This window comes from Manacus vitellinus, unplaced genomic scaffold (assembly GCF_001715985.3).
Source record: "Manacus vitellinus isolate BGI_N305 unplaced genomic scaffold, ASM171598v3 scaffold_58_pilon, whole genome shotgun sequence".
Lineage (NCBI taxonomy): Eukaryota > Metazoa > Chordata > Aves > Passeriformes > Pipridae > Manacus > Manacus vitellinus.
The window spans coordinates 991,821-1,019,288 of record NW_021940671.1 but is presented as its reverse complement, the minus strand read 5'-3'; the positions used below and the strand labels follow the sequence as shown (position 1 = coordinate 1,019,288).

The 27,468-nt window shown below is 46.0% G+C and overlaps 2 protein-coding genes across 5 annotated transcripts in view; one reads left to right on the top strand and one right to left on the bottom strand.

The window, feature by feature from the left end:
- The window catches only part of SFI1 (SFI1 centrin binding protein), a 23,025-nt gene extending 9,002 nt beyond the window's left edge, over nucleotides 1-14,023 (top strand). Inside the window, exons 9-30 of the mRNA XM_029963274.1 lie at nucleotides 6-167; nucleotides 612-682; nucleotides 1,060-1,152; nucleotides 1,533-1,630; nucleotides 2,020-2,101; nucleotides 2,873-3,051; nucleotides 3,287-3,362; nucleotides 4,135-4,230; nucleotides 4,641-4,717; nucleotides 5,340-5,442; nucleotides 5,984-6,080; nucleotides 6,707-6,867; nucleotides 7,285-7,359; nucleotides 7,640-7,714; nucleotides 8,082-8,258; nucleotides 9,098-9,231; nucleotides 10,164-10,259; nucleotides 10,438-10,678; nucleotides 11,332-11,476; nucleotides 12,223-12,346; nucleotides 13,042-13,144; nucleotides 13,670-14,023. Of these exons, the coding sequence (XP_029819134.1) occupies nucleotides 6-167; nucleotides 612-682; nucleotides 1,060-1,152; nucleotides 1,533-1,630; nucleotides 2,020-2,101; nucleotides 2,873-3,051; nucleotides 3,287-3,362; nucleotides 4,135-4,230; nucleotides 4,641-4,717; nucleotides 5,340-5,442; nucleotides 5,984-6,080; nucleotides 6,707-6,867; nucleotides 7,285-7,359; nucleotides 7,640-7,714; nucleotides 8,082-8,258; nucleotides 9,098-9,231; nucleotides 10,164-10,259; nucleotides 10,438-10,678; nucleotides 11,332-11,476; nucleotides 12,223-12,346; nucleotides 13,042-13,144; nucleotides 13,670-13,777 (2,573 nt within the window). The 3' untranslated portion in view covers nucleotides 13,778-14,023. The remainder of the gene's footprint in view (nucleotides 1-5; nucleotides 168-611; nucleotides 683-1,059; nucleotides 1,153-1,532; nucleotides 1,631-2,019; nucleotides 2,102-2,872; nucleotides 3,052-3,286; nucleotides 3,363-4,134; nucleotides 4,231-4,640; nucleotides 4,718-5,339; nucleotides 5,443-5,983; nucleotides 6,081-6,706; nucleotides 6,868-7,284; nucleotides 7,360-7,639; nucleotides 7,715-8,081; nucleotides 8,259-9,097; nucleotides 9,232-10,163; nucleotides 10,260-10,437; nucleotides 10,679-11,331; nucleotides 11,477-12,222; nucleotides 12,347-13,041; nucleotides 13,145-13,669) is intronic.
- Nucleotides 14,016-27,468, bottom strand: part of PISD (phosphatidylserine decarboxylase) — an 18,087-nt gene continuing 4,634 nt past the window's right edge. The window contains exons 1-8 of one of the 4 annotated variants that reach the window (XM_018081942.2): nucleotides 23,839-24,303; nucleotides 23,645-23,761; nucleotides 21,416-21,581; nucleotides 19,219-19,455; nucleotides 18,582-18,720; nucleotides 17,963-18,109; nucleotides 17,092-17,252; nucleotides 14,016-16,800 (exon numbers count right to left, since the gene is read on the bottom strand). In XM_018081942.2, coding sequence (XP_017937431.1) covers nucleotides 16,576-16,800; nucleotides 17,092-17,252; nucleotides 17,963-18,109; nucleotides 18,582-18,720; nucleotides 19,219-19,455; nucleotides 21,416-21,581; nucleotides 23,645-23,761; nucleotides 23,839-23,891 — 1,245 coding nt within the window. In that variant the 5' untranslated portion in view covers nucleotides 23,892-24,303 and the 3' untranslated portion in view covers nucleotides 14,016-16,575. Of the gene's footprint in view, nucleotides 16,801-17,091; nucleotides 17,253-17,962; nucleotides 18,110-18,581; nucleotides 18,721-19,218; nucleotides 19,456-21,415; nucleotides 21,582-23,644; nucleotides 24,305-27,468 lie in introns of those variants that run through there. The other 3 variants (XM_018081941.2, XM_018081940.2, XM_025896058.2) reach the window with 3 other exon arrangements.

Below are 27,468 nucleotides of genomic sequence, written 5' to 3'. Positions count from 1 at the left end.
TCCAGAGCTGGCCCAGGAGCTTCACCGGAGCCGGACGCTCCGGCGCTGCTTCTCTGACTGGCGGCTGTTGCTGGAGTGCAAGAGAAGAATTCATGCTCACCAAAAGGACTTGGAAAAACAAGCAGCAAGGATTGCCTTATGGAGAGTCTTTGCACACTGGAAGCATTGTATCCCATCTGTATTTACTCTCTAGCACAGACAGGTTAAAAGCATTCCCGCGGGGGAAAGATCCAGTTAATAAGCAGGAATGTTGTGCAGCAGTGTGGGTGACAACAAGCATGTTACCATTAGAAAGATGTGTGTAATGCCATACTAACAATTAATTAACCTGGTGCAATTACTGGATGTTAGTGTGTTGACACCTAAGAGCCTGCAGAAAATAATTTATGGTTGTAGAGGAATTCCTTAACAGTGAATCAGAAATCTGTTGTGATAAGCCATCAAAATCTAAAACAACTCTGACTTTAGTCAAAACTTCTGCTGATAACAGTGCTGGAAATTCAAATATTGCAGCACATTTAGATGGAGATGCAGTGCCCCTCTGTGGGAGAAGGTTGTGTGTGTATTGGGATGGATGTCTCTGTGTAAAAGATACTTTAACTCAGTGACAGATGTTGTGCTGTGTGTGGAGGAGTCTCGGCAGTATGAGCTGGCTGAAGAGCACTACAGACATCACCTGTTGGTAAGAGCACTGTCAGGTGGAAGGGGCTGTGGGGAGTGTCCCTGTACTGCTGACAGTGGTGTGGGTGTTCAGTGGGAGATGCCATAGAGAGTTTGGATTGGACATCAGGTTTCTAAATTTTAACTGTTCTGGAATCTGCCAGTTGAATACAAATGGGGAAACTGTGCTGCTCTCCAGAACAATTATTATTCCAGTTGGGAAGCTGGAGAAGTGCCAGTTTGTGAGAGGAAATGGATGCCTTGCTTTGATGACAAGTTCATGAATCCTGGCTGTTGCAAGGAATAGCATCAAACATACATTGTCTGTAAGGAGCAGCCAGCTCTAAACTTCCCTGATTTGGATTACATAAAAGTTGTGTATGTTTCTTATTGTTGCAGAAACTTGGCTTTAAGGGTCTTTGGCAGAATGTTGTGAACACTCGTCTTCAGAGAATGAGAAAAAATCTGTCACACCGTCAGCACCAAGTTACAGTGAGTTTGACTCTTCTTCTTGTGGTAGTGTTTCTTGAGCTGGCCTGTTGGCTTCCACTTTCACCTACAAAGTACTTTTTTATTACAGCAGTGACTTTGTTCCTAAATACTCATAAGCACAGAAAATCTCCTGTGTAAGTCAACTGCCACTCTTAGATACATTAATTTAGTTTTCTGTTTCCTTACGTTTATGGTGATTTTTTTCCTTTTACCAGAAAAATTCATAGCAGGCAATTGAAGAGGTTTGGTGTGTGAAGCAGTGCAGGAGGCAACCAGTGCAGTATGCAATTTCAGTAGAACTTTAATAATTTAGTTCTCTGCATTCTTCTCCTCACTTGATCTCTATGGGGTTTTTTTGCATCTGTCTTGTTTTATTTCAGGTGCTGCAGAAGTTCTGGAACCGTTGGAAGTCCCGTTTGGAAGAGAAGGAGGAAGAACAGCAGCAGGCCTTAACGTTAGTGGCTCATGTCCGTTATAGGTACGCAGAGAAACATCAATATAAACTTGTACAAATGTGGAATTTGTGGGCCTTTGGTTCTCTTTCAAAGTCTGGTAATAACTTTGGGAGCGTGACCATCTTGATGCCAATTGCTCTGATATTTTCTATGAGTAATGAACAATTTACATCTGCTTCTCTGTGGAATGTGAGAAGGAGATTTGTTAAGATGAGCTCTGAGGCTTGTTTGGATTTAAGAGCTGGACTATATCAGAATAATGGTCTATCTGCTGCCTGATTTCTAAAGAAGGCTTGCATGATTTGAAAAAGCAAGTAACTGTGTAAGCTGTAGATGGATTGGCTGTTTGACTTCCATGTGTGTTTTCTGAAGGAATTCTCTCCTGTGCTGACATTCTCCCTTTTGCCTGCAGGAGGGTGTTGATGAGATGGGTGTTTGACACGTGGCTGCTGAAGGCCAGCAAGCTGCAGGAGGATCGAATGGGGGAGGAGAGGGTAAATGTAACTCTCTTACCTGGCCTTGCTTAGGAAATGGAGGGGGTGATTCCTTAGTCACTGTCTGTGAACATGAGTTAGCATGAGATGGACTTGGATGTTGTAAATTCCCTGTTCCCTGGTGGGAGATCAAGTCAGGGGCAACTCTCACACTGTCATTTTCATAGTTACTTCATTGAAATGATAATAGTAATTAAAGGACCAACACCAGCCTATTTAAGAAGTCCAGGGTTGTGCTGACAAATTAGTTGCTTCTAGGTAGGTGTCCATAAGGTTCCTTAAGGAGTCCTTAATTTCCTAAGATGTGTGTATATATGTAATCCTGGAATCTTTTTATGTAGCAGCCATTGCCTCCTTCTATGTGGCCTGTTACACAACTCCAAGTTTTTGGTAGTATGGGTGTTCTTGTGCAGATATGGCTGGCTCTTGGTGGTGGGAGATTATCAGCTCTTGTGAATTCAACAGGACTGGTTTCTGGGGCTTATCGGTTCCTGGGAGCCCTTCACATGCTACTTACCAGTTTGTGGTTTGTCCATCTTTACTCAGCTGTTTCTGGTGACAGTTCATTCCTCCACATGCACACAGGGAACCCGTAGAACATGTTAAATAACCTCACAGCAAAGGGCCTTTGGTGGTATGGCCACTGCTCTTCAACCTGAGGAGAGGAAAACAGCATTGGACAGTTCTGTGCATGTCATCTTTAAGGATTGTCTTCTTTTGTTTGTAAGTGTCCTGTGTCATGTATTGGTTGCCACCTTCCTTCCACCTTAGGCTGGGCTTCATTTTGAAAGGCAACTGTTGCGCTGCTTCTGGTGCTCCTGGCGCAGGAGAACAGCGGCACGTTTGGAGGAGCAGGAGGCCTTGGTTTGGGCCAGAGATCACCACAGTAACTTCCTGAAGCTGAAGGCCTTCTGTCTCTGGAAGCAAAGTACTCAGGAGAGAAAAACAGAGTAAGAAGATTTTTTTAAGAAGGGAGAGTAGTTTGGATTGGCCCTGTGGTGGCCTGCTAAGGACAAACAGCATTTAATTCACAATGATGCTGACTCCTTATTTGTGCTTGGCAGTCTGCTAGTTTGTGTTTCAGTAAATGACTTACTGATAATAATAAATGTGGACTTGACTCTGTGCTAGAAGGATTCAGTAACATGGATTGCATTGTAGGAGAAATAATTATTTTTCTTATAGGAAGCTCAGGGAGATGCAAGCCTTAAGATTTCACTGTTCAAAGTGTCTGCAGAAGACTTGGAACAAGTGGAGGGAGGTGAGAAAGTTAAGAGGGGGGGAAGAGCTTAAACTCTTTATTATGTTCAGATTGCTTGTACCCATATGGCTAGAAATTAAATTGTTTATTTTAAACACTAATCATTCCTAAGCTCTCCTTGCTTTCCAGGTGGGTAAAACTAGTTCAGTGTGGGTGGAACAGTAGAGGAAGGGGAGGGAGCTCTTTGTCTACTTGTTCATGTGTTTAGATATGGTGAGAATGGGATTATAGTTTAGATGCACCTGGGAATGTAACCAGAGTCAGGTGATGAAATTGTCCCTACCCAGTACTGTGTCCTTCTCAATTGTCCCTACCCAGTACTGTGTGTCCTTCTCAAAACTTTAAGTTAGAAGTTTGCAGCCAGGCCTGTAGTTTTGTGCAGGTCGTAGCAGACCCTGTCACAGGGTACTTTTATGCTGGGCCTTTTCCTTACCATGATGAGTTGTACCAGGTGTGCCAAACAGCATGTTGTGAGAATCTATGAGAAATGTTACAGTTGGCACTTATATGTTGGTGCAAACCTGTTAACTTGAGTGAATTGAATCAGTCTTCAAGAGGATTCCTACAAAGGCCAGGAAGAAAAACCACCTCAACTAGACCTTTTGGAGGAATAGCAGAGTGCAGCATCAATTTGAGTGAAAACCTATTAGAGCAAAATAAAGAATTGTTGTTTCCCCTGAGACTGGGAATGGTGCTTTTCTCTCTGTCACTGCCTGTTTTCCCTCCTTCATGTCTATGTATTTTTTGAGTTCTTTCCCCTCCCTCCTTGCAGTATGTGGGACATCAGCGTGAGAAATGGAGGAAGCTGGTGCGAGCAGATCTGCACTATCGACAGACATTGCTGGGCAAGACCTTGGCAGCCTGGAAGGTAGGAGGGAATGTCCTTTTCTGTGAGGCACTTGTCTGGGTGGGCTTAAGTGTTCCAGTGAGAGCTGAAGAGCTGCCACACTGCTTCAGTCCAGGCACCAAGTGTGCAAGGCAGAATGCAGACTGCTGTAGTTAGGGCTGTATAAGCTCTAGCATTGCTTTGTGGAGCATAACCAGTGTAATCTCATGGCTTTGGTGAAGGGTATATCATAGGTAGCAGTAACTAGGGTGCATTGACTGCTTGTCACAGAAAAACAGCATTTGATTTCAGTGGCTCTAAGCATTTTTTTCCCACTGTTACTCTCCTGAGCTGCTACTTAGACATTCTAGATGTTTCCTCTCCTCAGAGGTGTTAACAGCTGAGGGAAATTTACCTCTCAATGCTTTTTTTTTTTTTTTTTTTTTTTGCAGAGTTACCAACAAAACGTTCGGTGTGTTCTGTACCAAGTAGCTGAAAAGGAGGAGGAGCACACCAGGCTGCTACTGGGGTGAGCCTTTCCTTGGGCAGTGTGAGAGGAGGGACTGCACTCCGGGCAAATTAATTACTTTCTTTCACTGCCACTTTTGTAACTTTTTGAGTGTTCGGTGCTGGGAGTTGACTCTGCCATGCATTAGTATTTCCATGCAGGTCATCCAGTTAAAAGAAATCAACCTCTTCCTGTTTGCTTGGACATTTTTTTAAATCTCTGTTTAGTCCTGTGAGAGTCAGCAGGCAACAAACTATATTGTTCCCTGCAGTGCATGAATTCTGTTATGGTGTAGAAGATGTAGAAGCTGCCTTCCATTACAGCAAGGAGAGTGATTAAAGATATTACCACACTGCACAGGCTGTAGTTACTTTAGTTTTAATTACCTTACTTGTCTTAATGCTGTACAGCTTGAGTCACTTGCAGAGCCTGACTGGCTGAGCTCTGGATTTCAGTGTTCTGCTTTGCACTGCCTTCTCTTCAGCAGAGACCTGAACAGGCAGAAGGTGATTTGCATGACTGAGTTTTTGGAGGCAGCTGTTTTTGGTTCCCTTGTGAGTAGGAAGGTGCCAAATAGACAAGTGAGAATCATTCTTAATGGGTTTTGTTTGGTTTTACATTTTTTGTGTGTTTTTGCCTTCAGGCAGCTTCTGTGTACGTGGAGAGAAAATGCCCTCGCTCTTATCCATGAAGCCAAGGCAACGGCTCGGGCAGATGAGCACTACAGGAGGGCAGTCCTGTCAAAGGTAGGGTGTGCACAGCAGCTGCCAAGGGGTCAGTACAGGTGCTGGTTCAGGGCAGGGGTCAGGTAATGCAATTAGAACAGCCAAAAACTTAATCTGAGAGTCACTACTAAGAAAGGCCTGAAAACTGAGAGCCTTGTCTTGTTTTTACAGGTGACTCTGAAATTTGTCTGAGTGAGCCCATGGTTTTTCCTCTTCCTTTCTTTCTCCTCATTTCTTAGCAGGAAGGGAAAAACAGTATTATGATGTAGCATAGTAATATTGGTGAGATGGAACAGGAGGGTGGGTGGATGGAAAAGAAGAAAGCCTTGAAAAATGCCAGGGGGACCCTCTAAAATACTGCTGTGTTTAATTTGTGGGAAATTTTCACTGTCTTGCTGAACCTTATGTGAAAAATGAGATGGCAATGGTGCTGTTGGCAGCAATGGGGAGTATTTTGCTTCCCTTTCCATTGCCAGTCTGTGTCCCATGCCCTGTTTGCATGTGTGTTTAGGTGTTGCTGCAGTGGAGACACACGGCCTGCCCTGTTTGCATGTGTGTTTAGGTGTTGCTGCAGTGGAGACACACGGCCTGGCTGCGAGCGTGTCACCGCCAGGAGAAGATGACAGCTGTGATGGAGGCCAGAAAACACCTGGATACAGGTGAGCTGGTGGAGATATTGAGCTCTCAAAAGACCTTGTTATCTGTGTACGGGCCAAGGTCAGTCTGTTGTGTCATCTGTGCAGATGAAGTGACTGGATGGTCTGTTAGCTTACAAAGGTCATCCCCAGAGAATGGGGAATGACTTGGGACTCCAGTGATCTGCTGAAGGCAGCTTGTGTGGCTTTTGCTTCTCTGTTGGTTCCTTGTCTGTATAAGGGATGGTAACACTTCCTTCCTCAAAGCAATTTTCCATTACTAATTTTGAGAAGCTCAGACATCTGTTTCGAGGGCAGTGCAATATTACTGCTTCAAGGCCCTCAAACTCTGCAAGCATTTTCGTGGTACCAGCCACATTCTTGACATGAGGACTCTGAAGCACAGAGGGCAAATGATTTCCCAAAGCTTACAAAGAATGTTAGTGACAGCAGGGAGGACTTGCAAGTCACTGCTCACTGTCTGTTACCTGAAGTGTTTTGCAACTATTCCTTACAGTGCATACTGTCAGTGCTGAGTATTGTCCATGTTGAGTATTGCTGAAACAGTCTGGAAGAGCAGCTGATCACTTGATACTCTGAAATTAATAGTCTCCTTTTGGTACATGAGTTAATTTGTCTTCTCCCAACAGTGCGTTTACAGACCTTGTTTCTTCACTGGAAGGAATTAGCGGGGGAGTGTCTGATGCTGAGGGCTCAGCACCACAGGGCAGTACAGCACCACCAGCAGCACCTGCTCCACAAGTACCTGGGGAAATGGAAAAATTATCATCAGCAGTGCCTTGAGAAAACGGTGAGAAGGATCAGCAACCTCCCCAGCCTATGGGAAGTGATGTGTGGAGGAGCAGCCGTGTGCCCTGGAGAGGGGAATGACAGTCTTGGCTGAGGAGGAGCATGACAGCCTTATGTGCTGAGGAGGAAGGAACATGCCTGTGTCTTGCCTGAAGAAACCAATAGAAATAACAGACTTAACAAGAGGTGACAAGCTGAGCTTGCCATGGGTGGCACATTTACTGTGAATGCAACCCTGGCTGGACTCAGATACCTGCAGATGGGGTTACACTGTAGGGCATGTGGGTGTTGAGGGTGACCTCAGCAGAACAGAGGGAGGCTGATAAAGGCTGTTTGGTAGCTGTTCTGCTCTAGTAGCATTTGGCTCAGATAAATGAGGTTTGCCTGCAAGTGACTCACTGTTTTGGTTGCCTTACAGCTGCTGCAGAGACGGGGAGATCAGCTAATGACTCACAGACTTTGCTCTGCTTCCTTCTCTTGCTGGAAGGCACGGGTAAGGGATTTTCCCCCAGGGAGATCCCTAGCTCCTTTCTAATCCTTATCCATTCTTCTCCATCATGTTCTGTTTACACAAGGACCAAAAAAATATTATTTAAGCATTTTCAGGATTTTTTTGTTCTATTAGCAGAGACACACCTTGCCATAGACTGGGTGAACTGAGTAGGTTTTTCTGCTCTGGCTCTGCCAGCATTTCCTCTTTGGTTGATGCTTTGGCTGGTATGGGGTGTGTGAACTCCTAACCTGGTTGCTGTGCATCTTTTTTCCCCTGACAGCTGTTGCAGCAACAATGGGAAAAGCAGCAGACAGTGCAGGCGCTGTGGCACTGGTCCCTGTCGGTGCAGAGGAAGGTGAGGGGTTTGTGGGGCAGGGGCAGTGAGGTTACAGATGTGCAGCTCAGGGGCAGGTCTGACTGCAGTCAGCACAGTGCACACTGACTATCTGCTTCCTGTTGTCTTTGGGCTGCTGTACGTTATTTTGGGATGCTGGAAAACTGTCCTTAAATTGTCTTAGCCAGTTAAAAAATGTACATGTGTTTTACCCCATCCAGCCTCAGATGACTTAAATCTCTGTCCCTTTGTCCTTGTGGCAGTGTCCTGTTGCTGTAGCTCTGTCTATCCCTATCCTGTGGAAGGAAGAATGTTCGTGTCTGCAGGGGGAATCTGGCCTGGAATCTGTCTGTGTAACACTCCCAGCTCTCTCTTGTTCCTGTTGTAGGTATTTGATGCTTGGCTCACATTTGCCAAGGAGCAACAGGAGAAGAAAGATGGCAGTGAAAAAGGCACAGAAGTTCACCACACAAGTTTTCTGAGAGAAGGTGGAATCTGGACCTTGAGAAACCCCAGTGGCATGAAACAGTTGCAGGATCAGCTCCATGCCCAGCACCAGCTGAAGGTGAAAGAGAGAAGTGTTTGCTCAGATATATCCAGAAGTGGGCTGCTCTGGTCTCTGCTCTGTGTGGGGATGTGTTTGTGTGCATGTCTGTATCTTGGAGCCCCACATCCCAGCTGTTGTTTGGATCCTACATACACTTTTGCCTGTGGTTCAAAGCATTTCATTCAGCTGAGACTGAAGCACTTGACACTCATGTTGCTAATTGGGAACCTTTCTTAATGGAACAATTTCAAAACTGGCCAACTCCTGCCATAGACAATATTCCTGGATGAAACCTTTGCATGTAACTAGGGTCTGGTCTCTAAATTCTGTGCCAGAATGAAGCATTAGAGGCTGCATCTGATCCTGTCTTAGCTTTAGCTCTGCTTGTACCTTCAAATGTGGGCTTATGTCACTTCTGCCTTTGAGTATGAGCCCAACCCTGTCTGGGAAAAGGAAGCTAGGGATGCCTGTATTGATTGCTCTCTTCCTGCTACTGGGCAGCCTTCCCAGCTCTGTTCCAGATTTCCAAGACACCAGTTGTTCCATTTGCTATAATGTGCAGCTTTCCTTGCTGCAGAAGTACCCAGTTCTTCTTGCCCAAATGTTACCACAGGAACCTCTTAATTTAGCTGCTATGGCTGTGAGGTCATCAGAAATCTCAGTTCCTTCTGCAGTGTCCTTCTCTCTGGGGGATGTGGTGTTGCTCCTGCTCTGAGCCATCAGATCTCTGCTGTTCTTTGTGTTGGCAGGCAGCCCACAACCCTCCCCACTCCGTGTACTGCTGTTCCATGCTGTGGAAACAGAAGGCTCCCTCCAAGAAATTAAATAAACCTTTTTCTTTTCTGCCACCTCTGAAGAAGCAGGTGACATTTGGGAGGCCTGATGTTAGTCCTGAGACAAGAGGACATTCAGCAGAGGAAGAACCATGGCCTCCAAAATGCAGACATCTACCACTGCACCCTGCTGATGGGGGCTCAGTTCTCAGTGATCTGTGAGTGTAAACTTCTAGTTCCTCCCCCATTTCTCTGGCATATGTGTAGCTTTGCATATATGTGGTCCATCTAAGTGTGTCTCATTTTTGTGTTTACAAGTTTTCAGACTGATGACTTAGTTTTGTGCACTCTCCTAAACTCTTTCTCTGACCCTGCATCATATGACTGGTGGTGCAATTACACAGGAGCTGCTGTGAAATGCAAACATCAGCCCACACATAATGAAGGAATTTGTGACTTTATATTTGCATATCAGCAACAGGTAGAATCAGCTCAGCTACAGACCTTCACTGGGTGTTTCTTAAGATACAACTGAATTCAGGAGTGTTGGTCATTTGTCATAGGAACAGTTACACAGAGGAGCATTTGAAAGATATCTGTTGTGGGCCTTTGGCCATCAGGATTGCTTATCTTGCCCAAGTCACCTAGAGCTGTCACTGAAGCCATGTATAAGCTCTGATGAAATAATAAACATCAAGATCCTGGCTATACAGAAGCTGAACTTTCATCTTGCCCCTTTCTTTTCCCTGGGGAAGCTTTTCCTTAAAAAAATTCCTACTGATCACAGGGCAATTGCAAGTAATAATCTTCCATGAAGCTTCTCAGTCCAGGACAGGAGCCCTACAGGGAAATAAGATGGTAACTTCACATTGCTTTAAGTTTGTATGTGCTGCCAAAAGAAGTGTTTCTGCCCTGTTTAGTTGTGGCCCTTCCACCACTCCCTGTGTTGGCACAACATTCACATGGTGAACCAGATTGGCACATTAATACAGGTGGAAATATAGTCTGTAGGAATTGCTATTGTGTGCAAGGGGAATGTTGCAGAGCAGAGATGAATGATGAAACAGGACTGTTTCTTTAGCTGCAATACCAGTTTATGCCAATTTAAAATAATCCTGACTCTGGGGCATTATTCTGTTTTTCTTTTCAGAAATGCTATTCAACGAGCCAGGTTACCACCACGGAGGCCTGACTTCCTTCTGGAGTCTCTAGAAAGCAAGGAACTGCTGGGACCTCCTTTTGCTAGGTAGAGAATCTATTTTTAAAACAAAGAAAAGAGGGTGACTTACAGTGGGCATAGTGAGGCAGCTGACTGGGGAGCTGTATGCAAGGGAATTACAAGATTATCCCTTTTTTTCCACTGACTGCAAAGGCAAGACCAACAGGTTGCACTGTATAGTGACCTCATCCTTCTTCTTTTACAGGTCAGAGGTGCCCTTTCAGCAAACATCTGTGAATAATTGTTCTGCACAGACTGGGAACTTGCTGCAGACACCTCACCTGGAGGAAAGCACCTGTAAATGTCTGTCTCAGGGCAGTGCTGCTCATTCCCATCCCGTTCCCTCTCCCCCACTGTGGACAGCAGATGTGCCCCGTGCTGGGCAGGGCCCACAGCTCTGGTCTCCTGCCTCCTTCATGCCCCAAATGAAAGCTGGGTCAGAGAAGGTGAGTGCATTGCTGAAGGAACAATGTGTGTGTGCACTGGGCTGCTGTCAGCAGCTTGTTGCTGTGTTTTCCTGTGGCTCTTCTGAGCTGCCCAGCTGGATGCTGAGCTGTTCTTGTTCGAGCTGTCATGCTTAAAGCTGACCAAATGCACTGCCCCTGAATGCCCAAGAACTGTGTACCCCCAGTCTGAAGCAATCCACGTGTGTTGCACTGTAATTCAGGCCTTTTTTTCCCGGTGGTCTTCCTACCCTTCTTTTCCTGGCAACTGACTTGAGAGGGCTGCCCCTTCAGAGCTCAGAGCAGTTACAGTTTGCCATCCAGATTTACAGGGATTTAAGAATAACTCACTTTAGGAGCAGAGGCTGTGTCTGAGAGGCTCAAAAAATTGGAATTCACTTTACCTACAAGTCAGTGCTTGCATTTTAAACTCCCTTGTTCCACACAGAATGGGAGGGTTAATACTGATGTGATGTCTCTATGCTAAAAATTAAAGAGCCCATTTTTTAAGCTCTGCTTCTTCTGTGGCACTGTATGAGAGGGGCTGAGTGACTACAGGGGTTGTCTGAGTGGGAGTAGGTCAGGGGCATCCTACTTGTAGGGCTTAGTCAAGAAAACCCTTTGAGGAAAAACCCAGTATCCTTCTGACCTTGTAGAGAGGAGATCAGCCTGGGAGTGGTCACAAAGGAGCCCATTCCCAAGAGTCCCAACAGAACTCAGTGGGGAAGTTGCAACCAAACCTGCAGCCACATCTGCTCTCACCTGAAGACTTGGTGGCACAGTGGAGTCACCAAACTGCAGGTAGGTCCTCAGATCCAAACTGTAGCAGCTGTACATCCTCCTCTCTAATCTATATGAGACTCCAAGTGAACTCCCCAAAATGGACAGAAGACAAGGCAGTTTTGTATGCCAGCATCAGGAGGGAAAGGGTATCAGTGTTCCTTTTTGGGATGGTAATACAGTGGTGTGGATTCTGCTGAATCTGGGGGCTAAAGCCCTGTTCTAGGGATTGAAGGGGGGTAACTGCTTAGGGTTGGCTTTTTTTAGCAAGAATGTGCTCAGGTGCTGGGGCAGAATTTGCTTCAGGAGGGAAGAGTTCACCCAGTAAGGCTCTCTGAGAGCTCCCTGTACTGACAGCATGGGTGTAAAGGGGGCAGATGGTGTCCAAGCACCTCTCACTGGGGTGTTTTTAATGACATGAAGGCATAAAACTTCTGTTCTGCAGGACTAGACTTTAACTACCTAATTACTTCTAGACTAGATATAAACCACTAAATCCTGAATAGGCCAAAACAGTGTTTGTAGTACTGAACCATTCACTAGAGCATTTCTTATCTGGTGTGTATTCAAACTGAGCCTTCAGAGCTTGTACTGCTCTCTCACTGTACCTGACATTTTGGGTGAACAGATACATGTCACAGGGTAACAAACCATGTGAGAAGGACTCAGGAGGGTTCCATTTTTCCTGTCTATTCAAAATGTTTCCTGTTTCTCTGATAAGAAGTCTGCTCTCCTTCCATTGCTTGTGCCTTGTGTCTTCCATTCAGCTGAAGGGGAAGAGAGGGAGCACAGTTCCAGAGAAGAAATGGTGTTGCAGAGAAAGGTGGAGGTTGAACTCCGACACATCCAGCAGCAGATGCAGTACTACTACAGCAGGAAGCTGGAGCTCAAGTATGTTCAAAGGCCCTTTAGCCAGCCTTTCTTTGTGTTTTCAACTCAATGCTGCACTATTTGTATGCATCTATCTACCCTGAAAATAGTCAGTTTGTTCACAGTAGAACTGTGAATGGAACAGAGAAAAGTTCTAGAGATTTTTATTTTCTCCTTTTGAGTTCAGCCCAGGTGAAAGGGAGTATGTGCATAACTTCTTCTGTAGTCAGCCAGTGGTTTAATTATACCTTTGGCAGCTCTTGGAGAAGCAAGTCAGAGGTATCATGGTGTAATCTGAAGGCAGGATAAATTAATTGGGCAGAGCAGCTGAAATTTAGCTTTTAGATCTTTTATCAAGAGGAATGAAGACTGAGCTTTTCCAACTGTGAATTAAAAAAATAAATATGGCTGGTATTTGATAACTGCTCCACTAGAACAAGAAAACATTTACAAAATTGCTCAAAAGAAAATGAGGCTTGGAGGGGATTTAACTGTCAGGAAAGGAGGAAGTCAGTGATTAGGAGAGGGAGACAAGTTTTCAGATTCCTCTACTTTCCAGCATCCTTTTTTCTTTTCACTTTTTTAAAAGATTTTAACTATTCACAGGCTTGAGACAAAAAATTGGGTGTTATTGCAAGTATCAATTGCAAGTCTAAGTTGGCTTAGACTGTTGAGCTCTTAATTGGAGTAAGAATCCTCCTAATCCATTTTATCAGGTCCTGTCAGCAGCAGGCACAGATTCTGCAGCAGTGGCTGGAACTGAGCTCAGGACCAGGAGCCCGAGCTGGTGTGCAAGGAGTTCAGGAAGAGCTGGGTCAGGTGTGTACAAATCAAACTGAAGCTCAGAAGTGATTATCACTATGCTCTGCACTCAGCCTAAGGGCTGATGACAGCTGTGAAGAACTGTGTACTAAGCTGTTGGTAAAATGCCAAGGGAAGGGAAACTTGTGGGCAGAAGTGGGCTGATGAGAACAGGCTCTGGAAACGCTTCTTCCTCTTTGTTCAGAAATGCAACTCCAGCTCCAACAGACCTCTCTGAGGCTATTTCCAAGCTACAGATCAGGCTTTAGAAGATTCCATCTCGAAATTTTGTCTGCAGTCTCTCAAGACAGTTTCCCTGTGTGCAGCCTGCACCTGCACTGCTCCGAGTTCATACACCAGGCGTGGGACTGCTCTGAACCCACAGCCAGTACCCAGCTGTTCCCAAGGGACACATCCTGTCCCTTAACTGCTTCTAAGTGGGATAACACAAAAGAAGAAAAACCTTAGAGCAGCTCTTGCTGTCAGAAGGACTGAATGCTGCCTTGCTGTACAAACAGCTCATGCTCTTGCCTTCCCTTGCAGCTGCAGGGGAGGATCAGCACCCTGAGCGCAGCCCAGCAGACGGACAGACAGCGTGTGCAGAGCCTGCTCGCCCGCCTGCGGGAGATCCAGCTCGCCCTGGATCTGTAATGCCTCTGATCCAACTTTCCAGCTCGGGGTAGGACTTTTTGCCCCTTTGACAGCAGGGGAGGATGGAAGAGATGTGTACGTTCACTTAGTTCTATGGACGGCATTTATATTTGATAAATTAAGTGAAAATGTTTTTGCTTGTTTTGTTGTCAAAAAAGCTGATTAAAAACCACACTGGAGCTACATCTACCTCATGCTGCACTTGCAATACCTAGTTTAGGTTACCCTGCCAGAAAGATAAGCAACACAGATAAGACTCTTTATTTCCAAAACGTTTGCAATTAAATGAGTTCATGTCAGTAAGTCATACACTTTGACATACAAAAATACCGTGCTACTGATACAGTTGAATTAAATGGATTCTCCAGGCAGGAGAAATTCACAGCATTATCAGTACCCTCAAGCAACTTTGCTTTCAGTTCTGGGTGTGTTGCTGGCCCTGCATCACAAGCAATGTTGAGTTATTAGCTCCCTCTGCACAGTATTAAAACCATCCTAAAAACAGCCACTTGCTGGATCCTCTCCTCCTTCTGAGCTTTCTAATAAAGCAAACCTCAAGTAACCCATCCTCCATCACAGGCTAACAGTAACCTTCAGATACTGTGGATGATGATGCTGAGTAGGAAGAAATTAAAGCTAAAACTTCCTTTGGCTGTGTCTGGGTGCCAAAGGCCCCAGTGGAAAAGGGGGAAGAGATTCACTTGTCTTTTTTTCTCATCCACTGGAACAAATTTGCTTTCTACTGTTAACACAACATTGAAGTTTAATCAAAAATCTCACCATAACTTTATCCTCTTGGGGTTGATATTTGACTTACTCTTTTCTCACTCTCAAAGGTTTAAAAAAAAACCCTTGCATCTGGTACTTTACTGCTGCAGGAGTAAACTTGCTAATGCCAAGAAGTTTAACAAGATAGGTGGCTGAGAGCCACTTCAAGCTTTCAGACTCCTCCCTGTGTGAAGTGAGGAAACACTGACTCCTGGAGCCAAATGAATTTTCTCCTGCTTGTCACCCAAACAGCCACCACCATCACCTGACCCAGGGCTGGGCTACATCACTTAGAGGCAGTTCATCATCCCTTCCTCCCTGATGACAAGCTAAGCATACAGGACTTGGCAAACTGGACATTTGTACAACAAAATTATATTCTATTTTCTGCAGTGCATACAAAGAAGATAAGGGTTTCTTTAGGAGATCAGAGCTGGTCAAAGCCTATCTCCTTGAAGTAGCAGAAAAGTAGCTCAAGCAAGGAAGTAATATGAGAAATCTTTCAGAAAGCAGAAAGGCAGGTTTCATAAGCGTGTCCACTCCAACAAGCTCTGGACAGCACAATCAGTTCTAAATGTTTGAGTGCTGGGACTTGAAACAGTTTATTCTCTAAAAAAACAACTGATCCATTGCTTTAAAACTCAATTCCTCTTCACTCTGGCAGCGGTTTCTGTCAGCACCACATAGTGCCACCTGCAGCAGATCCAAGGTGTGAGATTTTAACTCTTCTTGACGTGAACTCTAAAATTTTACTGTGGATGAAGCTTCAGCACAGAGCTTTCAGCCCCCAGCACATTCCTAGCATTAAGTATGAGGGCATAAGTTAAAGCCAGTGTGTTTTTTTTTTATATTTTGAGTAAGATGAAATTGTTGCCAGTCAAGTGAGGGCCAGGTTGGCACCTGGGAGGCAATGTGGGATTTCTTCAAAGAGCCATAATGTTTGTAAACACAGTCAGTGCATAGGGCATTTCACTCTGAGCAATAAAAACTGGTCCTGAAGTATCTGAAGCTGTTCTGTAATAGAGAAATTAATTCTTCAATAATTTAGTGACAAAGCAATAATGAAGATACATAGCAGAAAGTAAAACATATTTTAGTTGCTATCACATCACATAAGAAAAACATTCCCTGTGTCTTCTAACTCCATAGTCCAAGAGGTGAAATAACTGTCTCTCATACAGACAAAAACTTTAAGGCCTGGAGTAGCAAAATAAACCCATGGATTAGGAATGGTACACACACCTCTGTCTGGGGTTTTTTGTTTGTTTTTTAAAAGAAAATACCAAGATGACAAGAGCCGTTGTCTGGAATGTAGACACAGTGTTTTCAGGTTTAAAATACAGTGCAAAGTCCATTTTTAAAGGGACAATGTCAGGCAAGAGAACTGGAGTTGTCCAGTTCAACAGCAGAAAGCCTGGCTGAGTGTAATTCTTTCTGCTGATGCTCTGTTGCATGTGTTGCTTTGTTTGGGCTGTGAAGCCACACCAGCCAGTCTCACTGTTTGGCTCTGTGTGCATTCACAGGCTGTCTTTATTTGACAATTTCAGCAGAGTTTCTTAGAACAAAATAAATATGAGAACATACTCTTTACTCAAGGTCTGAAAAACAAATATTGCAGCTATAAAGTACAAGGTCTGAGACTGAGCCTGTCAGTGTCCCTTTAAACACAGGTAATCTCCACCCCTCCCCAGTGCACCTGCACAGCCTCAGAAGGCTTAAAAGGGACTTAAGAACATAATTATCCTGTGGCACATTGAGGGGAGAACATGAAACAGCACAGGCACAGGCTGGGACAGAAAGCTCCATGGGCAACATCTTTAAAGGCAGCTGTACCTGATACATCCATGATCACTCAACTCAGTTTCTACATTCAGCAGCAGGTAAATGTAGAGCAAATACTCTCAAGGTTAACACAGCACTGACATCTCTTCTGCTCACCCAGGTCCTGCTGAGTGATAAGGACTTGTAAAGTGAAACAGTGGTGTGAAAAGAGTCCCTTTGTATAGAAAATCTTCTTGCTGAGACAGTTTCTATAGAGAGCCCAGTGCTTCTCCAAAGCGGATTTTCTGTCCGGCTTTGAGGTTGAATTTGAAGTCCTTGGGTGCCTCAAAGATTAGGACAATTGTGGAGCCTAAATTAAATTCCCCTAAATGTTCCCCTTTCCTCATGGGGATTCCCTCCTTGTTGTTGTTGGATATGAAGCTGAAGTCATTGTAGGAACCTTTAGAGTAACTTGGACTGTTGGTGTGCAAGTCCTGTAGAGAGAAGGAAGAAACTGTTACTTGAGGATTTCAGTGTTCATTACCACAGCTGCAGACTGCACATGCTCAGGCATTTTCAATGCAAGAACTCACAGTTCAAAGGTGCAACAGAAATATTAAAAAAATAGTCTATACTGGCGATGATGTTTAAATCACTCTTAGAACATCAGTACGAGAAACACTTTAATTTCAGGGTAATAAGGTTAATTTTTTTTTTGTAATTCTGTTATGCTGTGCCAACCTCAACCATCCAACCCAGAAAGCTGCTGCTACAGCCCTGCTCACCTGGTCGAAGTAGATGCGGATGGAGCCCACGTTTGTCGCTCCCACAGCTGTCAGCGAGAAGAAGCCGTGCTTCCAGTCACCTGTAAGGACAACCCGCTCGTTGTGGCAGAACAGCTCCTTGATCCAGCGAGCAACTCCGGGATTCACAGACATCAGAGAGCCTGGAGAAGTGAGAAAATATTCAGGTTAGGTTGTCTGGTTTGTAGCAGCATTGTAATGCCACCCAAATGGTGTTTTCAGTATGAGTGTAGCTGATCCAGTCAACAACTGTCACTTGTTTGTAGGAAGAGAGGCAAATGCTTGGCAGAGTGAATGAAAGAGAAGGCTGTGGTGAAAACAAAGGGGTCACAGAAGAATGTGTGTGGCAGGTCATGTCTCCCTCTCAGGGTGTTTGAAACCCAATCCAAATACTTAGGTTTTTGCCACACACCAAGACGTAAAATGTTTTTATCTGCTTAACTAGAGTATGATGGTCTGCAAAACCTCCAATCCCAGCTCCAGCAGTGCAACTGTTTAGTTGCATTTTCTTTGCCAAGCACAAGCAGAGATCACACTTTAGGCTACTGTCTGGTGTGATCTGCAGAACTATCTGTATTTCAGGTGCAAACTGAAGAAACAGTGTTTGGGGACAAATCAGTTCAGGTACTTCAAAGAACTCAAAGAGCTTGAACACAATATTACTGTTTGCTCCATTTATATGTGACTTGTCCTGGTAAAGCACACTGCTGTAGCACTCATCAGTGACTTGTGACAAATCACTTTGCTGCCATTATCTATCATATGTCTGCACAACTGCTGCACTGCTGTGTCATTCAGCAGTGGCCACACCAGTGCTTCCCTCCAGAGCTGCTTCCCAGGAACAGAAACCAACCTGGGAAATGCCGTCGGTGCGACACTGTCCAGTCGGTGGGCGAGTGGAAGCAGTGATAGTCCCCTGGAGCAAGGTAGATCACACAGTGGTACAGCTCATTCCCCTCCTTGGTGACCAGTTGTTGCTGAAAAGAGTTACCAGGTGGGGCTGCAGAGAAAGCAGGGAAAGGAAGGGGTTAAAGATACTCTTCCCTCAGTGCGGGTGAAGCAGAGCAGTAATAGCACCAGTCAGTCATTAGAGGGTCAGTGCTTGAGCATAAATCTTTTTAAGGGAGAGCTTATAGAGTTTTTGGTGCTTGGGCCTGTTTTAGTGTGACAGCAGGAGTGCTCCAGCATCAGCACAGTAACAGAACTTGGGAGTCAAGGGTAGGAACCATGCAATTAAATTCAGATAATTGGAATGAGTCTGGCACAACACTATAAAGCCACTGATGAGAAAGAGAAGAACTAAAACAGTGATATGATCATCCCCCTCAAAAAAACCCCCAGAAATCAGACCTGCTTTTGTTCCTGACAATGCAAGAAAGAGAAGGGGGAGGAAAAGTGATTTCTTTTCTCATAATCTCCAGGAACACAGAAAGGGCAGAGCAGAATAAATGCAGAACTGACACAGAACTCACCCTGACTAAAATGCAGTTCCTCTGTCGAGACACGAGGTCCCAAGAAAGACTCCAGAGAATAAGTGACCCCTTTTACTTGCTCCACTTCACAGTTTTTAACCTGCCCGAAATTCAGGATCTTTCCATCAGAGGGACTAATCTACAGCGAGGGGAAAGAAATGAAACACATTAGTTCCTTCCTTCCTTCCTTCCTCCTGAAGCAGTGCTGTTCCCCTGGGGGTGAGGGGAGCTGGCAGAGCTGTGCAGAGCCCTCCCCTCGCTCCCCATGCGTCACTCCCCACGCTGTGCACAGCCCTCCCTCACTCCCCACGCTGTGCACAGCCCTCCCTCACTCACCACTTGTGCACAGCCCTCCCTCACTCACCACTTGTGCACAGCCCTCCCTCACTCCTCACACTGTGCACAGCCCTCCCTCACTCACCACTTGTGCACAGCCCTCCCTCACTCCCCACTGGTGCACAGCTCTCCTCACCCAACACTGTGCACAGCCCTCCCTCAGTGTGCACAGCTCTCCCTCACTCACGCACACAGGCACACTGCACAGCCCTCCCTCACTCCCACACAGCCCTCCCTCACTCCCCACTTGTGCACAGCCCTCCCTCACTCCCCACACCCTGCACAGCCCTCCCTCACTCACCACGCTGTGCACGCCGCACACCGGCCGCGCTTGCGGCTTCAGCTTCCTGCGGAAGAACTCGCTGAGGTTCCTGTAGTGGTGCAGATCCTCCACAGCCGCCTCCTTCATGTTCACCCCGAAGGTCCAGATGTACAGGCTGTACACGGGCTTACGGAGCCACGTGGGCAACTCCACCTGGTTCAGGCGACCCCAGGCCCGCGAGAGCAGCCGAGTTGGCACCGACTTGTACAGGGCAACCTGGGGAAAGAACGGCACCGGGTCACTGAGGGCTTCTCCCCACGCCACAGAAGGGATCACACCTCCTGCAAACCCTCCCCTGAACTGGGGGTTACACCACACACCAAGTGGCCTTCAAGTCAGCACAAAATGAACACTGTGCTTCATCCTCACTGCCTCCATCCTGGGGAGGGCAGAGAAGGGACAGCATGAAAATCACTATAACCTTACACTGACGACAGAATCCCCACTGCCCTGTAGGCTGAAGCTCCACATTCAAGTTACTGGAAGCTGCCCATGTGAGGCTTAGAGAAAAAAAGAGACATTGCACATATTCTAGTAGAATGTTAATCAGAAAGGTTTAATTACCAAATTTTTGTGAATAACCAAATGCAGACTGACTGAAAAATAATGTCCCAGTGTTTGATGACCTGCTCCTCAGATGCATTTACTATGAGGGTGTTTCCCACATCCCAGTCCTGTATGTTGTGCTGCTCCAGTGACACCAGTCCCATTGAAGAAATGCACCCAATGGATGCAGCTACACTGGCATAAACTTACACCAGCCTTACTCCTTCTCTCACGACAACGGGAGCTGCTAATTGCAAGAGTATTAAGTGCCTTTATTTCTGTAGAAATATACCTTTGGACTTAAAATAAGCCTGAGTTTTAGTAGCAAGGAAAACAAATGAAATGAACTTGGCAAGAGGTGTCTGCTGTTGATGATGTAAGTGGACAGATGACAGCAACTTCTTGTTGATAATTCCAGCAGACAACTCTTCTGGGGTTTGTGATACTTCCTGTCAGCCAAAAAGCTCACGTGGCCATGATGTAATTGGGCAGGGCTGGAGGATGTGAACCAAAGGAACTGAACACTCTGAAACCAGTTTTGGAAAAGAACTGGTGGTCTGCTGACTCTGGTGCTGTGTTTTTGAACAGTACAGCTCAGCTACATTCAGCTGAGCTAAAAGTTGTTGGCTTTTTTTCCTTAGTGAGAGTCATCATTTATTCTTAATATTAATCATATCCTTCATAATTAAGTCTTGCAAAATACAGCCATAAACACAGACAGAACACACTGACTCAGAGCCTGTCCATCATATAAAATACAGCAAATTAAGATTTCACTTATAAATCACCATCCCATGTACATACAGTGATATTTCAGAATGAAAATACCAACCTAATCTTACTTCAGATAAAACCCTTCTAAATAAACAGTACCTTGGGTTTTATAAGCTGACCTTATACATTGTTAATTTCTAAAATAAATTTTGCTGTTTTCCACCAACACGGAGAATCCACAGATAGAACTATAAAATCACACAAATTGTCAAAAGTGCTATTTCCTAAAAACCCCTTCTCTTCCAAAGAACCTTGTTTTCAAGTTCATGGGATCAAACAGAACAGCTGTTCAATGAAATAGTCTTAAGAATGGCAATTTTGTTGCAGTTTTCAATCAAAATATTTGTGTGGTTGTTGCATTCTGAAATGGCATGATTTGTGGGGAGAATAGCCACGTGCAAGGCACCCACGCCCTGCTCTCAACAGTGTCACAGCAGAGCTCTGCACGTCATCTCGACAGGCTGGATTACAAACGTTCGAGGAACTTGAGGAACAAACCCTCCCTGTGCAAAAATAACAGAAAGCAAGAGACCATTCCAACGTGGCCAGGGAAGGGAACTTGCCAAGAGGTTTGGTCTGCCTTGTCCTAGCCCTGAACCTGTGAGGTGACTGAATTCATTCAAAAGTTTCTGTTGATTTTCCCTGACTGTTACAGGACAAATTCTCTGCTACTGAACAAGTCACTTGTCTGTGAAGCAATTAGTCAGCACACCTATGAACAGTAAGAACTAAACAGAAACATGAATTGCTTTCACACCAGTCATCACCAGGCTGCCCTAACTGAAGGAATTGTCCCCCAGGTGCTGCCTGCAGCACCCCCAGCTCAGCCCCGACGCGCAGCCCTGCTCACACTTACCCTGCTCATGGGCCTCCATCCCACTCTGGTCAGGGGTTTAAGGGCACCGAAAGGCAGAAGGTAATAGAGAATAGTCAGAGGCCAAGAACGGAGTTTCAGAGCAGGCCTAGACATACAGCTCAGCTGGCCCAACCTCCGCCTCAGGGCCAGCTGGGGAAATTGCAACCTGAAAAATTACACACAACAGCAGAGGGTCAGGCATCTCAGCTGCAGAGCCACCAGCTCCTGGCAGCTGGGCACGACTTATTCCTGCTAAACGTTACTTAAACATTGATTCTGCAAGTCTCCACTCCTTTATTTTGATCAGTTCTTTGCCTTCCCAAAACAGATGAACAGTTTATCTAAAAAAACCCCAAAAAACCCAAAAGAAGAAAAATCCTCTCTCCAAAAGATGGTGTTCACTGCACAGGTCACATTTTAGGAATAACACCCTCAAAAATGAAAGGCAAGACCACTTGCAGGTGGCATTTGAGAACTAAGGTACAGGTGGTTCGTCGAAATAATAACATGAGAATTTAAGGACATAACGAAGTACAAAGGTGCTTCTTCCAAATATCAGAAGATTACAACCCTAGAAAACATTTCTTGCAGCTGCTCCAGCTGTTGGATAGCCAAAGTGGGCAGCAAACAATATTCTGGAAGCTGGGAATCTGTGATGCTGGGACTTCAACGACTCTACAAAGGGACAATTTTATGGAAGGAACAGATACTTTGATGAAAGAAATCTCTGAAACCTAATAAACTGAGGTCCCTCAGAGGGTTTGTGCATTGAAGGCGTATTGACTAGACTGTGCCTCAAGTTGCCAGGGATGCTGGAGTCAAATTTACAGACCTGGTGGTCACTCACTAACTTTAGGAAACAAGTACTTGAGAAACAACAGGAGTGGCACTCCTGAGATAGTTAATACAATTTATGAACCTTCCTTTAGTACCCTGGTTGTGAACAGGGAACATATGGACAAAGCCAATATTGCTACTGCTGCAAGACAATCTGGTCTCCATAGCCCAATAATCAACTCCTCTGCCTCAGAACCAACTGCATCTCTGATTTTTTTGTCACATGGATGTCCTGAGAGGGGTCTCCTTTTGCACAAATGGCTATGGGGAGAAGTTGACCTTGTAACTCTCAGGGGGAAAAGCTACTCAGCTTATTAGAGCCCATTACAGGCCTCAGCTCAGGCCCTTGCAGGAGGTCTGGATGCAAGGCCCTTCAGGTCCCCATTTATTCTTTGGCTTCTTCTCATGAAGAAACTATTGGCACTTCCAAAGTCACATTATCAAATGGAAGTCTGCTCACCTGAGGGCAAACTATTCAAACCTGGCACTGACTGAACTCCTGGCTAGTACACTGTTCCCCTGCAGCCAGGACACAGTGATGTGCCCTCACAAACTCGAGTGGGATGGCCTAGCTGCTCCCAACAGCTCCCTCTCTCAAGGGATTCTGTGACATGAAGGGTGAACTACAAACATAGTGCCTACATCCTTCCAAGATGGAAAAAAGCTGAGAATTTAAAGAATTTTCTTGCCAACTCGTTCTTTCCAGAACTTGGACCAGAATTAAAATACCATGCAGGCAGGTATGACTGTCACCACTCTGGGATGCAAGATGGTGCCTTTGGCTCAGAGATTTTTTTCTGCAGTGAACACAACTTCTTTCCCCCCAAGAATTAATAAATAACAAACAGAGAATGATCTGTGCATCACAATGCAAGGGGTAAAAAGAGCCCTGAGCAAAGTGTTGTCTCAGCACAGTTAAAGCCGCTTCTCAGCAGGAGATGGGACTGCCATGGGAATAGGAAGGGACACTTCACATTCTTCCTCCCATCCTAACCCCCCCAGCCTGCCAGGGAGCCGGGAGCCGGGCTGGGTCCCCCTCCTGCTGCTCTCCCCCCCTTCACTGCAGTCGCTCCTGGACCAATCCCTGCAGAGCTGCATCGCTCCGGAGCCCTCGGGCTTCTCACTGCCTTGGCCTGGTTTCAGAGCGGCCCCTCAACTAATTTTTCCATTCTCCTAGTGATGGAGAGGAGAAAGGAAAGGAATGACAGCCTCCTCATCCCCCTTGCCGTGGAACAGCCTGCCCTTCTCTGCCGGCAGTGCATAAGGAGCTTTAGAGTAATTAGGCCAAACAAAAGCTTCGCAGATGGCTCCCGCTCCTCCTGCCCAGACACCCTCCCGGCCTCCCTCCCCCTCAGTCACCATTCCTGCAAAGCACAAAACACTGAACAGTACCTGAAACGAGTTCTCCTACTTGGTGTCCCACCGGCAGAGCCAGTCGGGCCTGGGCTCTCCAGCTGTGGGTGCTGGTCCCCGGCACAGCTGCTGCTGCCGCCGTTCCCTGAACGCAGCCTCCGGACATGGATTTTAACTTTGTGGAGGTTGTAGCAAGAGGGTGGAGGGTTAGATAAAGCTTTATAGCATCTCACCATTTCCCTGTGTGCAGATCTGGTCCCTGCAGGGTGTTTGACTGACACATCATCAGGTGACGGCTGTTGCAAGGCTCAGTCTTTTTTCCTCTACCTCTCTTTCCTTTGCTTGCTCCGGCACAGGAGAGAGGACACGGCGTCACAGTTCCTAAATCCCCCGCTGGTTTGTCTCTGGATTCCCTCTCTGTTTCCCACTTGAATCTCTGCTAGGAGGGTTGCAGCTATTGCAAACAAACAGGCATCGTGTCATATTTCAACATCCCACTACAAAGCCGACTCTGCACAAGACAAAGGCGAGCTGTCCATATGAGCAGTCCTTGCTTCTCACTAGCCGGGGTGGCCATTGAAACCAACTCCCCCAAAAGCCCCCTGCAGTCCCGGCCTGCTGGGCAGCAACGCACCAGTGAGGGGAGCAGCCAGCTGGGCTCGCACAGCTCATCCCAGCGCAGCCCGAACGCGAGGCTGGGAGGAGGAATGGGGCGGAGAGGAGGAGGAGACAACCCCCAGCTCCAATTCTGCAGTGCAGCAGCTGCCGCTGAAAGAGTTCTGGACTGATGGGCACCAAAAATCCTTCCGTGCCCCGAGTGTCCAGCTTGGGAAGGAAACAGAAAGGAAAGGAATGGCTCTCTATCTTACAACCCTTGCCAGGCACAAACATCCACTTCCTGAAGTCTTTTTTCATTCCAAAAGCCTCACACAGGGAGCAGGTAAAGGGCATTCTTCTACAACAGAATACAAACAACCAGATCCATACAAACCAAGCCAGTCTTAGGGCCAGCTTGAGAACTGGGTATAAAGTTATGTGTCTATTATGTGACTGTCAGCACTGTCACTGTTTTATGCCCAGTAGAAATAAAACACAAAAGAGGAGTAAAGGAAGCTGTTTAAGTTTTTAAAGACAGCGTTTCTATCTGAGCATTCTAAATGTACATAAAGAAATTTCCCTCTTTGACCCTGCAGACCACATCTCAAAACAGAGATTTTCTGCTTCTCCTGTGACTGGATTTGGATTGTTAAGGGAGCCTGAAACCACCCCCCTGGTTCAGAAAGTAGAAGTCAGGTATTTACATCTCACCTCAAGATTAAACTAACTACCCAGAACAATTTCAGGGCTAAGTCTCTAATGGCTCCATTTCACTTTGGTTTTCTGCTGAAGTCTGGGTTTAAAACAAAACAAAACAATTCCTTGTTTCCAAAGCTTTCTAAGCACCATGAAAGCTGTGTGCCTAAGAGGGTAGATCAAAAAGAGCACTGCTGCTCTGACTGAGGGAAAAGGTTGTATTGTATTAGGGATAAGGCAGGAGTGGTGGGAGGACCAGCAGGAAAAGCTAGAATTAACCAGCTAATGGCATCCCACTCACGCCTCAAAAGGAAAATATTCTAGCAGTAATTGTGTATTTTGATTGGCCTTCAACTCCAAATATTACTCCCTAGAAACACCTCTGGAGACCCTGCATTAGAGTATTTTTTTTCAGGAAGAAAACTGCTCTATGGTATTCTGTAAGACCTGTGTTGTTGTTTAAGATGAATTTTAACAATTGCATATTATAAAAAAAGCCAGCTAATTGAAAGAAGGCAAATTTAAGATTAACTGAGAGCACTCAAAACATACTCCTTCCTCCCTGAGCCCTGTGCCAACTCTTTTTGTTTTCCTATTTAAAATATCATTCAGTCTTTCTCTGGCTGGCACAAGAAACTCCTACACAACAAAAATGAAGCCATCTGTCTAGTAAAATGATGAAAGTAGTTACCCAAAATCCCACCAAAATCCAAAGAAAAGCAACGAGGAGCACAGGGGAGCTATTTCTCTTGATTTACCAGGAACATTAGAAACTACCACCACTAAATACTTCATTTTAAACAGCAACAAGCTAATTTGACAACATTGTTTCAGAAGACACTTCATCAGGCCAAGATGAAAATCATTTCCACACTGAATACGTGCATTCACTGAACTGTGGGGAGAGACTTGGATTGGCACTGGTGGAGCAGGGCAGGAGCAGCAGAGTCCCCAGCCCACAGCTGGGCTGGCACCCTGCTCCCAGTCCCACCTCCTCCATGCAGACCTTCACCCTTGCAGGACTCTGCACAGAGACAGCAGAGCAAACACAAGCCTTATCTACACTCCCTTCAGTACTCTTCCCTTTTAGGGAAGCTCTTTCAGTAAAATTCTACCTTACCCCCCAAAACATTTTCAAGCAGCTATTATATTCTAGACTGAATAAGCCTGATTCTGTGAAAGCATGGAAGAAGCTGAATGTCTGACCTGCTCCCTCAAAACAGGCACTGAAATGTTCTGCAGCCCAACGCAGTGGGAAGTACCACACTTCAGTCCAAAGCAAAGTGCAAGAGAGATTCCTTTCCAGGAAGGGAGAATCATTGCTATTAAAAGCTTTTTCTTCTCCACTTCTTAAAAAATCTGAGCTCAGCTGAGTGAGAAGTTTCTCTTAAGTTCTGTTCTACTGCCCCCATTACATTCACCAGGATGCCAGTGCCTGAGTCCTGCTGAAATGCTGACACACGTGGCAAGATGCCATCCCTGCTGGGGCTGCCCCAGAAGCAGCATGCAGTTCCTACAGGGTAAGGAGGCTGAAAGGAAAAACCCACCCTGAGTGTACCTGCTTCCCACGGGGAAAGGAACAAGAACTGGTCATCAATCAGCTCATGACAGAGGAACTCACAGAATGGCATCTCAACAGCCGGACCTCTCAGGATGCAGGCAGTGCCCAAAGCCTGTCATCAGCTTACAGCAGAATCTTACAATTGTCAGTTTGTAGGAGGTTGGACACCAGCACCAAACTCCCCCACCCACCTGAACTACTCTAGAATCCCGTTAGCTAAATGAGGCAGCAGATACCAGCAGGTATCAATCCCTGGAGAATTATTATCTCATGTAGAACTGCTAATCTGCCAGCTATGCAACACCGTTCTGCTCTGTCAGCTCAAATGAGTGTCAAATCCAGTGACCTCATTTAATTACTTGTCATTACCACCTCAAGCCCTTCCCTCAAGTTTTAAAAACCAGCAAGGCAATTGCAAAAAAGACTTAATATGCAACTGAACTTCAAACCTGCAGCCTCGGTTTAACTGCAGGCATGAATCATTAGGCTTGGAATGCGGCGGTCGGGATGCTCAAAGCCCGCTGGTCACACTTTCTACATTTGGTAACGGAACTACTGTTCAAAAAATGCATGGAAAGCATCCCAGTGTTGTATCCAAGCGCCAGCAAAAATACGGTCTTGTACTGAGGGGCGAAGCCCTCGCTGACCGTTTGTTAAAGGTCCCGTTCCTTTCCCAGCAGTGACTGTTTAACTCCAGACACATCGTCCCTGCTCCCACCCAGCCCCGTCCGGAGCCAGCCCAGCAGGAGGAACACCGGATGCTCCACACCCCGGTCAGGAGGCTCCCGAACGCCGAGAGCACAACAGAACTGCCCTGATGCTGCCGGGAAACCTGAGCGCTCCCCGAGCCAAGGGCCGGGACTGCCGGGCAGCGCCTTGGCTCTGGATCCCCGGGAAGAGCCAACGGGACCGGGACCGCTCCCCGCGTACTTCCCGGCGTTGCTTCAGCCACCCTTCGTGTCTGAAATTCTTTACTTCTCAGACGAAGAAGCCTTTCTTTATATTTTCT